Consider the following 12,634-nt stretch of genomic DNA (forward strand, 5'->3'; position numbering starts at 1 on the left):
AGCAACCAGTGCACTATTACACACTATGCTGTGGGTATCTGTAAAATAATTTGTTGTTTTGGTCTTTATATGAAGTTTTCTGCTGCGTTTGCAAATCCTTATACGTGTAATGATGGCAGGCTCCTTGAATAAACTGGAAAATAAAGGATTCGTCTGTGAAATAGAGGCCTCCCACCATTTTAACCAGTGATAAACTGGAGCGTAAACATTACGCCGGTTCTGTTGCAAAACGTTAATCGACCGAAATGGTGAGGGACCTACATGAGTTTGTCCAATAAATCTCGTTTCGCTGTGTTTGTTTCCGTAATGGAATACGCCCCAGCTCGAGGCAGTTGCAACTTGCGCTGTTCCGCCAGCGGTGGCCTTTGATTTTATGAGGCAGTTTCCGAGCGCGGTCGGTTTAAGAGGAAGCTGTGAAGATGCGTCGCTATAGAAACAAGTGCAGGAAGTAGCTGCGGGAGATTTCTGGTAAGCAGTATTTTCTGTGATAAGGAGTTTTTTTTATACGTATTTTAGGCATTTATATTAACGTTACTGAATTGTGGTGCATGTATTGGTTTTCACATTAGGAAGTTGTGCGGTTGCTTGGCTCATGTTTAGACGCAAGCTAATGTTAACTTTAGCCAAAACTGTGATTTAGCTAGTACTATCGGTCGTCGGTTCAAATGTTGCACGGACGGGACTTCTGGCTTGATACTGACGACTTGATGGTGTTCGTGAGCACACTAACTACGTTAGTTCGTTAACTTAACAAGCCAGCATATTTGTTTACCTACTTGTCAAACTAGCTAGGTTTATTGCAACCTATGCATTTTACTAAAGTAAAGATGTTCGTCAGCGCATATGTGGGCATCATATACATCTTGATGCTGTGCCCCTTCTCTACCCCCTCCCGCTCACCAGTAATGTCCCGCCCAGTGATCCAGCCCGTGAGTGCAGGGGCCACTGCCCCAGAGGCGTTGTCCCTGCTACACCAGCGTCTCTTGGTGGCGGAGGAGCAGGCAGAGTCTCTCATCAGAGATATGGGCAGTCTGGGAGTGTCTAGAGAGCAGCTCCTGGAGCCCGTGGAGAGGGACCCCGTCCAGCGTCCCATTAGCCCCGTGAAGATGCACCGTGCCCTAAGAGAGCCTGGAGGAGAAGGGCTACTGTGGCGCCAGTGTGATGGGCTAGTGAGCAGGGTATGTCGCATGGAGAGCCTCCTGCAGACCCTCAAGCTCACCACTTTTCGCTTGGAGACTGAGAGAGACCTGGATCCCTCACACTCAGGTAATGGCTTTGACAACCTGAATCGAAACAATGTCACAAACACATAAGGGAAGTCGGTCATTTTATATTTTGCTAATGGCGTGTCAACACCATTCTGTTCCTTTTTGGCTCAATCAGTCTTTCTCTTATTTCCTATCCATATCTGTCCCTCTGTCTGCCTGTGCAGCCCATCTGAAGGAGCAGCTGTCTGCGCTGCAGCAGGAGAGTGATGAGGAGCAGAGGGTCTCCAGAAGGGAGGTGATGCGGCTGAGGGACCTGCTCCGCGAGGCCTGTCTGGACAGGGACGAGTCCCGGGGGGAGGTGCAGAGACTGGGGGAGGCCCTGGAGGTCGCCACCACCTCCAAGGTACCCAGACCAACCACATTCCATCTCTCAGCAACACACAGTCTTTGTCAGAGTTTACCCACCTTTTGTTTACTAATACAGCCAAGATGAGTATATGGCAAATATAGGCATTTTCTGATATTTAGATAATAACCCTATACGTTCTGGTACTGTTGTTGCAGATGGATGTAGCTCTGGCTGCAGAGGAGCTGAAGATGGTCAAAGTCCAGATGAGTGAGAAGCTGCTGCAGGTGCGGTCACTGTAGGGGCATAATGGGACAGGGTGTTGGAGTAGGGGTTGTCACATGGGCCATCTGACAGAGAAACTCTTGATTTACCTGTGTACCTTAACAAAAAAAAAACTTCAACTCTAATGATCCCTAACCTTTTTTAGCTGAAGGAGCAGATGTCCCAGGAGTCTGCTCGGTCTTTTGAGAATGAGAAATCCCACAATGCACTACTTCAGAGGGTGGAGGAGATGGAGAGAGTGGTGGAGATGGAGAGAAGACAGGTACGGTAGGTGTGAAGCAATACAAGCTGAGAAAGAAAACAGAACCATTGATATCCTGTCCCTCTCTGACCCCAGGCCCAGACAGTGCAGGCAGACTGCCATGCCCTGCGTTCTGATGGACAGGCCACTAGACAGAGACTACAAGAGGAGAAGGACAGAGGCCACAGGCTGCAGGAGCAGTGTGAGCAGCTCAAAGGGCAGGCAGGTTAGCAACACTGCATTGTGGATGTTTTCATATTCTGCTTTACAGTGTGGTCCCATCATTTGATGTGCTAGTGTTCCTGAATGACAGATTTCATATGGACAATTAAACGGTTGATCTCTTCATCTATTTACAGAGGTAAAAGATTCCCTTGTTTTGGAGTTGACAGGTGAACTAAAAGTAAGTGCCAGCACTTGAGTGATATCAATCAACTGTGTTGAGTGTGTCTACCTGAGTGTGTGTTGTGTATGCAGTGTGTTAATTAGTGTGTATTGTGTATGCAGAGTGCACGGCTAGCCCTGCAGAAGCAGCAGCAGGAGAACAGCAGGTTACTGAGAGATGGAGGAGATCTGAGGACTGCAGCTGACAAAGTCCAAGTCAGTGGCCCACCTCAGAATATACATACTATACATTAAAGACCATTATAAACCGGGTGGTTTGAGTTCTGAATGCTGAAAGCTGTGGTATACCAGACCGTATACCACAGGTTTGACAAAAAATTACTTTTTACTGTTCTAATTTTGTTGGTAACCAGTTTATAATAGCAATAAGGAACCTCAGGGGTTTGTGGTATATGGCCAATTTACCACAGCTAAAGCCTGTATCCAGGCACTCCGCGTTGCGTCGTGCTTAAGAACAAGCCGTGGTATATTGGTTATATACCACACCTCCTCGGGCCTTATTGCTTAATTATACCATGGCATTGTTGAATACTTATTTCTTATTGGCTTGGAGGTCATTCTAGAGCGTTCATTATTGCCCTATAACGCACAGTATATTTGCACGGTATAATTCAATGGCTATAGTTCATTCTTACATGTTCTACAGTTGAAGTCGGAAGTTTACATACACCTTAGCCAAGTACATTTAAACTCAGTTTTTCACAATTCCTGATATTTAATCGTAGTAAAAATTCCCTGTCTTAGGTCAGTTAGGATCACCACTTTATTTTAAGAATGTGAAATGTCAGAATAATAGTAGAGACAGTGATTTATTTCAGCTTTTACTTATTTCATCACATTCCCAGTGGGTCAGAAGTTTACATTCACTCAATTAGTATTTGGTAGCATTGCCTTTAAATTGTTTAACTTGGGTCAAACGTTTCGGGTAGCCTTCCACAAGCTTCCCACAATAAGTTGGGTGAATTTTGGCCAATTCCTCCTGACAGAGCTGGTGTAACTGAGTCAGGTTTGTAGGCCTCCTTGCTCGCACTCACTTTTTCAGTTCTGCCCACAAATGTTCTATGGGATTGAGGTCAGGGCTTTGTGATGGCTACTCCAATACCATGACTTTGTTGTCCTTAAGCCATTTTGCCACAACTTTGGAAGTATGCTTGGGGTCGTTGTCCATTTGGAAGACCCATTTGCGACCAAGCTTTAACTACCTGACTGATGTCTTGAGATATTGCTTCAATATATCCACATACTTTTCCGTCCTCATGATGCCATTTATTTTGTGTAGTGCACCAGTCCCTCCTGCAGCAAAGCACCCCCACAACATGATGCTGCCACCCCCGTGCTTCACGTTTGGAATGGTGTTCTTCGGCTTGCAAGCCTCCCCCTTTTTCCTCCAAACATAACGATGGTCATTATGGCCAAACAGTTCTATTTTTGTTTGATCAGACCAGAGGACATTTCTCCAAAAAGTACGATCTTTGTCCCCATGTGCATTTGCAAACCGTAGTCTGGCTTTTTTTATGGCGGTTTTGGAGCAGTGGCTTCTTCCTTGCTGAGCGGCCTTTCAGGTTATGTCGGTATCGGACTCGTTTTACTGTGGATAAAGATACTTTTGTACCTGTTTCCTCCAGCATCTTCACAAGGTCCTTTGCTGTTGTTCTGGGATTGATTTGCACTTTTCGGACCAAAGTACGTTCATCTATAGGAGACAGAATGCGTTTCCTTCCTGAGCGGTATGACGGCTGCGTGGTCCCATGGTGTTTATACTTGCGTACTATTGTTTGTACAGATGAACGTGGTACCTTCAGGCATTTTTTTTTTAAGTCCACAAAAGCTCTGACAAAGGCCGTGAGGCTTATTAAATATCAGTGATACTATCAAGAGCAGTGTGCAGTTTCCTTTTTCCTTCATCTTGTTCAACTGTTGCCATGCACCTGCAAAAAAGATTGCTCAGATGTGCGAGTGCCTTTTGAATTTTGACCTTCAGGCATTTGTAAATTGCTCCCAAGGATGAAGCAGACTTGTGTAGTTCTACAATTTATTTCCTGAGGTCTTGGCTCATTTCTTTTGATTTTCCCATGATGTCAAGCAAAGAGGCACTGAGTTTGAAGGTAGGCCTTGAAATACATCCACAGGTACACCTCCAATTGACTCAAATGATGTCAATTAGCCTATCAGAAGCTTCTAAAGCCATGACATCATTTTCTGGAATTTTACAAGCTGTTTAAAGGCACAGTCAACTTAGTGTATGTAAACTTCTGACCCACTGGAATTGTGATACAGTGAAATAAACAATTGTTGGAAACAATTGTTGGAAAAATGACTTGTGTCATGCACAAGGTAGATGTCCTAACCGACTTGCCAAAACTATAGTTTTGGAGTGGTTGAAAAACGAGTTTTAATGACTCCAACCTAAGTGTATGTAAACTTCTGACTTCAACTGTATGTTTGAGCTGCTTTTGAAAGCAAAAGTCAAATTGGAAACATTATTGGCTTTGTTGAAATCTAGGACTGATGGTTTGGTTAACTAGCAAAACTAGTAAGTCTGTTTGTTTGGTTATCATGGCAACTACTGTTGCTATCTAGTAAACCCCCTAGCAACTTCATTGGATGTTGAACACATTTCTACTGGCAAATTAACACATTTCTAGTGGCAAATGTGGTAAATTTTGGCCATGGTATTAAAGGGATAATCAACTTGGGACTTTATGTGTTCTCTCGATAATAATGCAATTCTGTGGAAAGTCAGTTCCACTCCGCTGGCACGTCGTGGAACACACCTTCCACGTCATTCATTCTTTTCCATAGAACGCATATCCCATCGTTGGCTATCCCTTATTGATTTTTTTAAATAGATTGCAGTATATTTCTAAGACCATGTGTAGCTTACCAATTAATCATGAAAAAACTCAGGAATAAATGGTGACATTTTGCTCTCTCATTTCCTCTCACAGGCATTTAACAACCAGTTGGAGAGTCAGTGCTCTGAGTTGAGTTCAGCCCTACGTTCTCTTACTGTGGACAAATCCAAGCTACAGACTGAATACCAGGCTAGTATTAAGGTACTGCCTCTAGCCCTCTTCACACACACACACACACACACACACACACACACACACACACACACTAGTACAGGCTACATGTTATTCTGTTCCTGTGTCTCTCTCAGGCAGAGAGAAGTCGTGTGACAAAGCAGTTGCAGGAGCAAGACCTCTTGCTGGATGCAGCCAGACGCAACATCCAGGCAGAACTGCAGGGGGTGCTATCAGCTAAAGTTAAATTGCAAATGGAACTGTGGGTGCTAAAGCTAACTGCAAATACTCATAGGAATGAATAATCTCTATGAATGAGGAATGAATAGGCTCTCAATGATAATGCTAGCCACACACATCCACCAATAACAGCTCCTGTCTTTCTGCTCCACAGGGAGACTCTGAAGGTTGACCACACCCAACTTCTTCAGAGTTCCACGGTTGCCCAAGAGACAGTTGCCACTCAGCGGGAGCTGTTGGAGCGTACCATTGAGAGGCTGCGGGGGAATCTGAACTCGGCTGTAAAGGAAGGGGAGGTCATGAGGACAGACTGGGACTGTGCAAAGACTGAGGTGCAGCTGCCTTGTCTCTTAGAAAATACATAGCCTAAGAATATAAGGTTGTGTGATAGAAAAATCACAAGATTATGTTTAATACTGTTTATGCATCGAATGGTTGTTTTATGCAATAGAATAGGGTTCTATTAGTACTCTCTCATCTGTGTTTGTGTGAACTGAGAGGTGCCTCTGAGGCTTAACGCTGACAATTGATTTATGAATGGTTTGGTTTCATAGAATGCATTTCATAGAATGAGTTGGTGTTTGTTTAATTTAAGGTACCAGGGAGAGATGGCTCGGGTATGGATAATGATGATAGGAACCTTGTCTTAGCGGCCAAACTCTGGTTTCTATACAATAACAACAGTCTTCACAGCAAATGCTATCTGGCTGGGGGATACTCCTCTTTCATATATCAAGTCTCACCTTTTGACCCATTCCACACATCTGCTGTTTGTCATGTAGACTAAGAGGGTGTATCTTTGCTATAAAATATATATATTTGTATTCTTTCTATGTCAGAGCTCTCAGCATAACACTCAAGAGTGTTGGGTCAACGAGCCTCATTATTGCTGAGCACTTACTCTATGCTCCCTTATTAATATGTTTTGAAAAAATGAATGTCCTGATTGGTGATTGATCTTGTCTCTCCTCGTTGAGAATTTCCATGACTGTTTTAGAATTTCCACGACTATTTTTAAAGCTTAACTGAGCTTTGCATTGTCTCTTTTTATAGTTTCTGTGGATGTCCTTAAATGTTATGCCCCTATCTCTCTGTTTTTGGGTTACAGATGTGCATTGTGGTAACCAAGCTAGAGGTTGAGAGGAGTGCAATGGAAACGCAACTTGCTAATGTCAAGGTACTGTACTGCCAATGATCTCTGACAACGATTCAGACTGATCTCAGACCTGTATAAAAAGGACCTCCGCATTCACAGTGAATACACTTCTTGTCCGAATCTGACCATAGCTTTCTTAACTGTCCACTTTGCATCCTGTGTGATTGACAGTTGGAGGCAGGATCTCTGAACTCCACCTTGCAGAAGCAGGAGGAGGAGAACAGGAGGCTCATGGGAAAACTGGCTGTCATGGAGCATCAGCAGGTGAGAGATCCATTCAGTATCTAGAGACTGGGGTCACATCACTTTAAATCTGTCCATCCATAGTGAATGTGTGTTTGTATGTAACATGCTTTCTCTATTTTCTTTCTCCATCCTGACCGTTTCCTCTTTCCCCTCACCTCTCAACTCGTGGTGTCCTCTTTACCCAGAATGCTCAGCAGCAGGTGGAGCAGATGCTTAAGGAGCTGACGGATAGTAAGAACAACCTGGCCTATGAGAAAGGGAAGCTACAGGTAAGGAGTTTACACTAAAACCATTGGTGGAAAAGGTACCTGATTTATCATACTTAAGTGAAGGTAATGATACCTTTTATAGAAAATTACTCACATAAAAGTGAATGTCACCCAGTAAAATACTACTGGAGTAAAAGTCTAAAAGTATTTGGTTTTAAATGTACTTAAGTATCAATAGTAAATGTTATTGCTAAAATATACATACGTATCAAAAGTAAAAGCATCAATCATTTCAAATTCCTTACAAACATTTTCTTGTTTTTTTATTTTATTTACGGATAGTCAGGGGCACACTTCAACACTCAGACATAATTGACAAATTAAGCATGTGTGTTTAGTGAGTCCACGAGATCAGAGGCAGTAGGGATGACCAGCAATGTTCTCTTAATAAGTGTGTGAATTGGACCCTTTTCCTATCCTGCTAAGCATTCAAAATGTAACGTGTACTTTGGCATGTCAGGGAAAATGTATGGAGTAAAAGGTCAATTATTTTCTTTAGGAATGTAGAGGAGTAAAAGTACTCAAAAATATAAATAGTAAAGTACAGATACCCAGCAAACCTGCTATAGTACTTTAAAAGTATTTTTTACTTAAGTACTTTATACCACTGACTAAAACACACTGGCCATACCTCTTAATGTGTGTGTGTTCATGTATCCTCATGTTGAAGTGTGTTTCCTCCTAATGCTCTTCCTCTCAACCAGACCAGGGTAGATCAACTCCAGGAGGAGCTGGAAGCGTTAAGGGACACCCATGTAGAAAGTGTCCAACAATGCAAGCTGAGCTCTGTGTTAGAGAACAAGTACACACAGGTACACACACTCATGGTGGTAATGTAGTAATGTGTCAAAAACAAGGTGACTCCCTAACATACACCTGTCTACTCCCTTACAGGTCAGCTCTGAAATTACCACCCTGAAGACAACCTGTCATAAACTGGAGGCTCAGCTCAGACAGGCCCAGGCTGAAGTCCAGGTGAAGGAGGGGGAGGCGATGTCGTTGGTGGCAGCCAGAGACGAGGCTCTGCGGGACAGCCAGGCCCTGAGGGGACAACTGGACAAACTGCAGGAGCAGCACAGGGACAAGGTCAGAGTGCTAGTAAAATGGTTACCCAACCTGGGTCCTGGAGAGCTACAGGGTGTGTGCAGGCTTTTGCTCCAGACCAGCACTAACCCACCTGATTTTGCTCTGTTTGTCCTGTAGCTGTGTGAGCTGGAGGGCTGGCTAGGTGTGTCTCGTCAGGGTGGGGGCAGTGTGGCTCAGACCCTGGAGAACGTTTTGGTCTCCCACTCCCGTCTGCAACACAACACTGAGACAGTACAGAAGGAGCTGGGGAGACGAGAGCAGGAGCTGGCCTCACTCAGGAGAGACAGGTCTGTGTGTCTGTGTGTCTGTGTTGTGCGTGTATATGGGTGTATGCTTGAACAACCATGTATTTTTCAGACTGCAGGGTCAGAGAGAGATTCAGAAGCTACATGCAGAGGTGGAGAAGCTCCAAGACATCATGGCAACAAGTAACTCCAAGAAAAACAAAATGGTAACTACATCATTGAGTCATAAACACACATACACACATACCCACAAACAGCTCTTAGCTTTTAGTAGTAATAATAGTAGTTTACAAAGATATGTTTGATTGTCTAGCTGGAGCCCTTGCGTAAGGCCCTGGATGTGGCAAGGCTAGATAACAAGAAACTAGCCCAAAGTTTAGAGCAGGCTGTGTTGGCCAACAGCACTCTGCAGGCCAACCTGGACCGAGCCAGAGACCAACACCAGAGCACCATCACACAGAGGTAACTAAGAGGGACTAATGTGGATTGTGGGAGTTTATTTAAGTGTGGTTTAAATACGTGAAAGCGTACATGGTTACTTTGCATGAATGTGACATTCATGTCTATATTTTGCGTGTATATCAGAGAGGTGGAGCTGGCTGAGGCCAGGGCAGAGATTGGTCGATGGTCAGAGCATCTGGAATCTATGAAGCTTCAGATGAGGAAAGAGAGGGACTCCGTGAAGAGGTTGTCACAGAGAGAAATCTCAGAGGTACTGCACACTATCTCATACTCCATCGCTTCTGTCCATCAGTCAGAACTCTAAATATCATCCTTCCTCTTTCCTCACCCCTCTTTATTTCTCTTTCCCTTCTGTTTGTGTGTGTCTCTCTCTTCAGTTGAGAAAGGCTTTTGAGGACTTGTCAGCTAGGTCAGGTGACCTCTCCAGGGCAAATCGGGAGCTGCGGGAGAAGACGTCTGAGTTGGAGAAAGTGGTGTCCAATCAGAAAGCCCGTCTCAGAGATCAGAAGACACAGCTCAAGCAACACCTGGATAATAGAGCCACTCTGGGCAACTCTCAAAAAATAAAAGTATCTACAGTACTGTCTACTATATCAAATCAAAGTGTATTGGTCGCGTATACATTTTAGGAGATGTTATAGAGGGTGCAGCAAAATGCTTATGTTACTAGCTCCTAACAATGCAGTAAAATGTCAAACAAGTACACATAATCATAGTAATAAAAAAAAAAAAGACTACAATAAATCTTAATGTCTGACTAGAAACGTTCTGCGCAAATAATGTAAGAATTAACACGCACACAAAATAATAAAAAATACTTCAAAGTTAGCTAGGAGTAAGAAACAGGGTGGCCGGGTCTGTTGGTGCCATCTTGTGGACAAGCACCTGCTAAACCAGATGTCCTATTTTTGTGACCCTCTGCACTCAGGACATGGAGGGTGAACTAAAGAGCCTCAAGACCTTGAAGGATCAGTATCAGAAGAAGAACTATGAGCAGGTAGGACACTTTCTACACCTGTGGATGTTTACAGTATGGTATACATCAGTCACCATTGTCCGGTCTGTTTTCAGAGTGAGTTGATCCAGCAGTTCCGGTCCGAGACATTATCCCTCCAGCGGGAGCTATGGCGCCTGTCCTCCAGCCAGGAGGGGGAGCTGGAGGCTGAGAGGGAGCTGAGACACGTCATGCAAGACAAGTGTCAGGTTAGCAGGGGTTACGTCTCTCTGTCATAAGCTAGCCTCGCTTAACTCAATGTTTTTAAATGGCTTCATTTAATCTCCTTTACTTCTTGACTTTGATGGCATATTGAGAGACAGCCATGTCTGTTTATAGTCTGCATATGTGTGTTTCTGTGTTTGTCCTAGCAGAGGCTGGAGGAGAGCATCAAGAAGCTGCAGGAGGCCAAAGACCAGGCAGAGCAGAAAATGAAAGAGGTCAGCCTGGAGTCACAGCAGGTAATCTCTCCCTCAACCACCCGGAGTCAAGACAATTTAATTTGTTCTGCTCCCTCATCTTCAACAGCTCCTTGGTCATTAATTCTCTCACTCTGTATCTCCGTCTGTTAAGTGTGTGCACCTAAATAGCCCCTGACGGGTGAGTAAAGTTGAACTGAATTGGAATTCTCCTGACATGCTTGTCCCCACACTCAGATATCAGAGAACCTAGAGGAAGCTCACAGTTGGTTCCGGTCCAAGTTTGACAGCCTGAAGAGTGATGGAGAGCCAAACAGGTCCATGGGGGACGAGGAACCACAAGAAAATGGAGACTATACCCTGGGAAGCAGTAAAGGGGGTGCACACAGTTCATCATGCAAACGCAACAGAAAGGTGCTTTTCTCTCATATCACTTTATCAACTCTCACTAATAATGAGTCTGCAGTCCTCTCAGCTTTTATGCCTTCTTTGTTTGGTGTTTCAATGGTACCTCTTTACCACAGTTCTCCCAAAGTGACTCCATTAAACTCAATGAAAGAGACTCTAGGGAGTGCTAAAATCCCTGAGTGAAAAGTATGTCTTTACTGGCTGAGAAATTCAGAGAATTGTCCAATCTGTAGGAGTAAGAATTACAGCTATTCATTAACTTATAAAATATTAACTTATAGTCCTCACAACCTCTTAGCTCGAAAAGCGTTATTGGGTAAATGTTTGGTTCTCTTGGGGGGGGGGGGTTTAAAGAGCTGAGAATTTTCTCGGTTGCAGGCACAGACTATTCACATTTTTCAGGGAAGGAGATTTCTAGTAAAAAAGGAGGTACTGAGTAAATTTGCTGTACAAAAATGTTTCATTGTAGTGCCGATTTTAAAGCCCTTCACCAAAGTTAACAAAGACGACGTGCAGAACTATAGCTGGAAAAACATATCAGGGTTTGAACCATCCAATTTAATATTTTTGAATTACGGCCATGACTTTGCCCTGAGCATTTTTTAAATAAGCACCTTATTGAAAGCCCTTGGTGAGAATTTTAACACCAGTTGTGTGATCCAAATAAATTTGTCAGACACTTTATAAAAATGGCCTGAGGTGTTCGTCTCAATGGGTTTATTCTGTGTCTTGTCAAAGAGAGTGGTGTTGTCTTACAGACAGTTACCCAGTGGCTATGGGGATGTGTACTTGAACAGGATGAGAGTGGTTCTGGATGTAGACTCATAAGTTCTCTATTTTATTCTTGTCATGCTCCAGACTCGGTGTGATAGCAGGCCTCCAGAACCTCCAGAGTGGGAGAGATGGAGATCCACCATGCAACGCTGGGAGACCAAGAGAGAGCTGGCTCGCATTGCAAATGGATACAAACCTGGTGGGACACATGCGCTAACACACTCACACACACAATAAGACACGCATACTGTATAGCACACACACACACACGCACTGAACCAAGGCACATGGAGAAACCAACCCCTCACACAATGATCCCTTTTATTTATCCAAAACATTGAACACCAAGAAATATGAGCGAGATAGCAGCTGAATGTGATGTCATCCTTTTATCTCAGTCTGCACAGCTGGTTTTGAACATGCTGTTTTCAGAATAAGAACTGTACAATTATACAAAGATTGTTCTTATTTTTAGATTCTTCATACAAAATTATAATATTACTGTGTACAAATGTTTTTTTGACTGGATTCACAGTTTTGTATGTACAGAATATAGATGATTTGTTATGACTGAGGAATGTCAATGATATTGATCCTTCCTTTGAAAGCTTCTTGCCTGTGCAGACCAGCCCAGGGGCATTCAGAGTGAGTATGCGCTGTATCAAGGAAGGCCCTAGAGTTAACATAATCCAATAGAAATGGCTTTGTTTAAGTTTTCCAATAGGATGGATGATGTTGTTCAACAGGTTCATGCTTCTATCTAAAACACAATCGTCATGCTAAAGAATCCATACTCTGAGACATGGGGAGATTGGAGTCTCCGG

General features: G+C 43.6%; 1 protein-coding gene across 1 annotated transcript; it reads left to right on the plus strand.

Moving 5' to 3' along the window:
* Positions 1-827: 827 nt before the first annotated feature.
* Positions 828-12,165, plus strand: ccdc150 (coiled-coil domain containing 150). Its single transcript, XM_038961724.1, has 24 exons — positions 828-1,266; positions 1,433-1,611; positions 1,773-1,841; positions 1,985-2,101; positions 2,177-2,302; positions 2,588-2,680; positions 5,434-5,541; positions 5,649-5,773; positions 5,906-6,083; positions 6,860-6,928; positions 7,079-7,171; positions 7,339-7,422; positions 8,127-8,234; positions 8,317-8,508; positions 8,626-8,795; positions 8,866-8,959; positions 9,067-9,215; positions 9,339-9,465; positions 9,593-9,784; positions 10,144-10,212; positions 10,287-10,418; positions 10,581-10,670; positions 10,866-11,042; positions 11,895-12,165. Exons 1-24 carry the CDS (start codon positions 828-830, stop codon positions 12,045-12,047), a joined length of 3,333 nt encoding a protein of 1,110 aa, XP_038817652.1. The 3' UTR covers positions 12,048-12,165.
* Positions 12,166-12,634: the final 469 nt, after the last annotated feature.

The sequence above is a fragment of the Salvelinus namaycush genome, chromosome 23 (assembly GCF_016432855.1).
Source record: "Salvelinus namaycush isolate Seneca chromosome 23, SaNama_1.0, whole genome shotgun sequence".
Lineage (NCBI taxonomy): Eukaryota > Metazoa > Chordata > Actinopteri > Salmoniformes > Salmonidae > Salvelinus > Salvelinus namaycush.